General features: G+C 54.7%; 1 protein-coding gene across 1 annotated transcript; it reads left to right on the forward strand.

Annotated features, from left to right (window-relative positions):
• Positions 1 to 54: 54 nt before the first annotated feature.
• Positions 55 to 1052, forward strand: LOC109509391 (cadherin-20-like; the record flags this gene model as incomplete). Its single annotated transcript, XM_019859245.1, has 3 exons — positions 55 to 505; positions 678 to 797; positions 885 to 1052. Coding segments are annotated over exons 1-3 (571 nt in total), but the record flags the coding sequence as incomplete, so codon positions are not given.
• Between the last annotated feature and the right edge of the window lie 28 nt (positions 1053 to 1080).

Below are 1080 nucleotides of genomic sequence, written 5' to 3' on the forward strand. Positions count from 1 at the left end.
CCCCCCCCCCACCCCTCGCATTGTTTTTAATTAATAGAGTTTTGGAATTAGCCCCCCCTGCGGGATCCAGAAAGGATTATCTCATCTTAAATGCAATGACGAGTTGAGCCGGTTGGCTCTGTGACATATTCTGATTCATTTATGATCAGAGCAGAATTTTTCCGAATTGAGCGGCGAGACCAAGATTGAGCCGCTGTTGTTTTGCGGCAGCTCCACTCGGACATGGACAAAGGCGACGGGTCCATCAAGTACATCCTGACGGGCGAAGGCGCTGGCACCACTTTCACCATCGATGACAGCACGGGCGACATCCACGCCATCCAGAGGCTGGACCGTGAGGTCAAGGCTCAGTACGTGCTGCGAGCTCAGGCCCGCAACCGCCTCACCGACAGGCCGCTCGAACCCGAGTCCGAGTTCATCGTCAAGATCCAAGATATCAACGACAACGAACCCAAGTTCCTGGACGGACCCTATCGAGCGTCGGTGCCGGAGATGTCCAAAATAGGTACAGTACGTTGTCATCCGGCATTCTAACAGCGAATGGATCCCCATTTAATTGTTCTGCCTGTCACTGTACACTGCTGCCATCGATAAATGAAGAAAGTTAGTCAGGCCATAGCCTTGTCTAAAAAGAAGTGTTTTATTGCCATCTCCATACAATTAAAAATCTTTACCAGGAACGTCAGTGATTCAGCTGACCGCAACGGACGCAGACGACCCGACGTATGGCAACAGCGCCCGGGTGGTCTACAGCATCCTGGAGGGTCAGCCTTACTTCTCGGTGGACGCCAAGACCGGTACGCGAGGCCCGTTTGCTGCAGGCCAAGGGGAGAGTTTCTTTTTTGGCTTTTGGGGTGGGCATAACCTCGCGGTTGTCTCCTCAGGCGTGGTGCGGGTCTCACTGGCCGACATGGATCGGGAGACCAGGGAGAACTACACGGTGGTCATCCAGGCCAAGGACATGGGCGGCCAGCTGGGCGGCCTCGCCGGAACTGCACGGGTCGACATCTCGCTCGGCGACGTGAACGACAACCCCCCCGTCTTTGATCAAAGTGAGACAACAGGCCACTCCTATTGTTC

The sequence above is a fragment of the Hippocampus comes genome, unplaced genomic scaffold, assembly GCF_001891065.2.
Source record: "Hippocampus comes isolate QL1 unplaced genomic scaffold, H_comes_QL1_v1.1 C16878450, whole genome shotgun sequence".
In the NCBI taxonomy this organism is placed as follows: domain Eukaryota; kingdom Metazoa; phylum Chordata; class Actinopteri; order Syngnathiformes; family Syngnathidae; genus Hippocampus; species Hippocampus comes.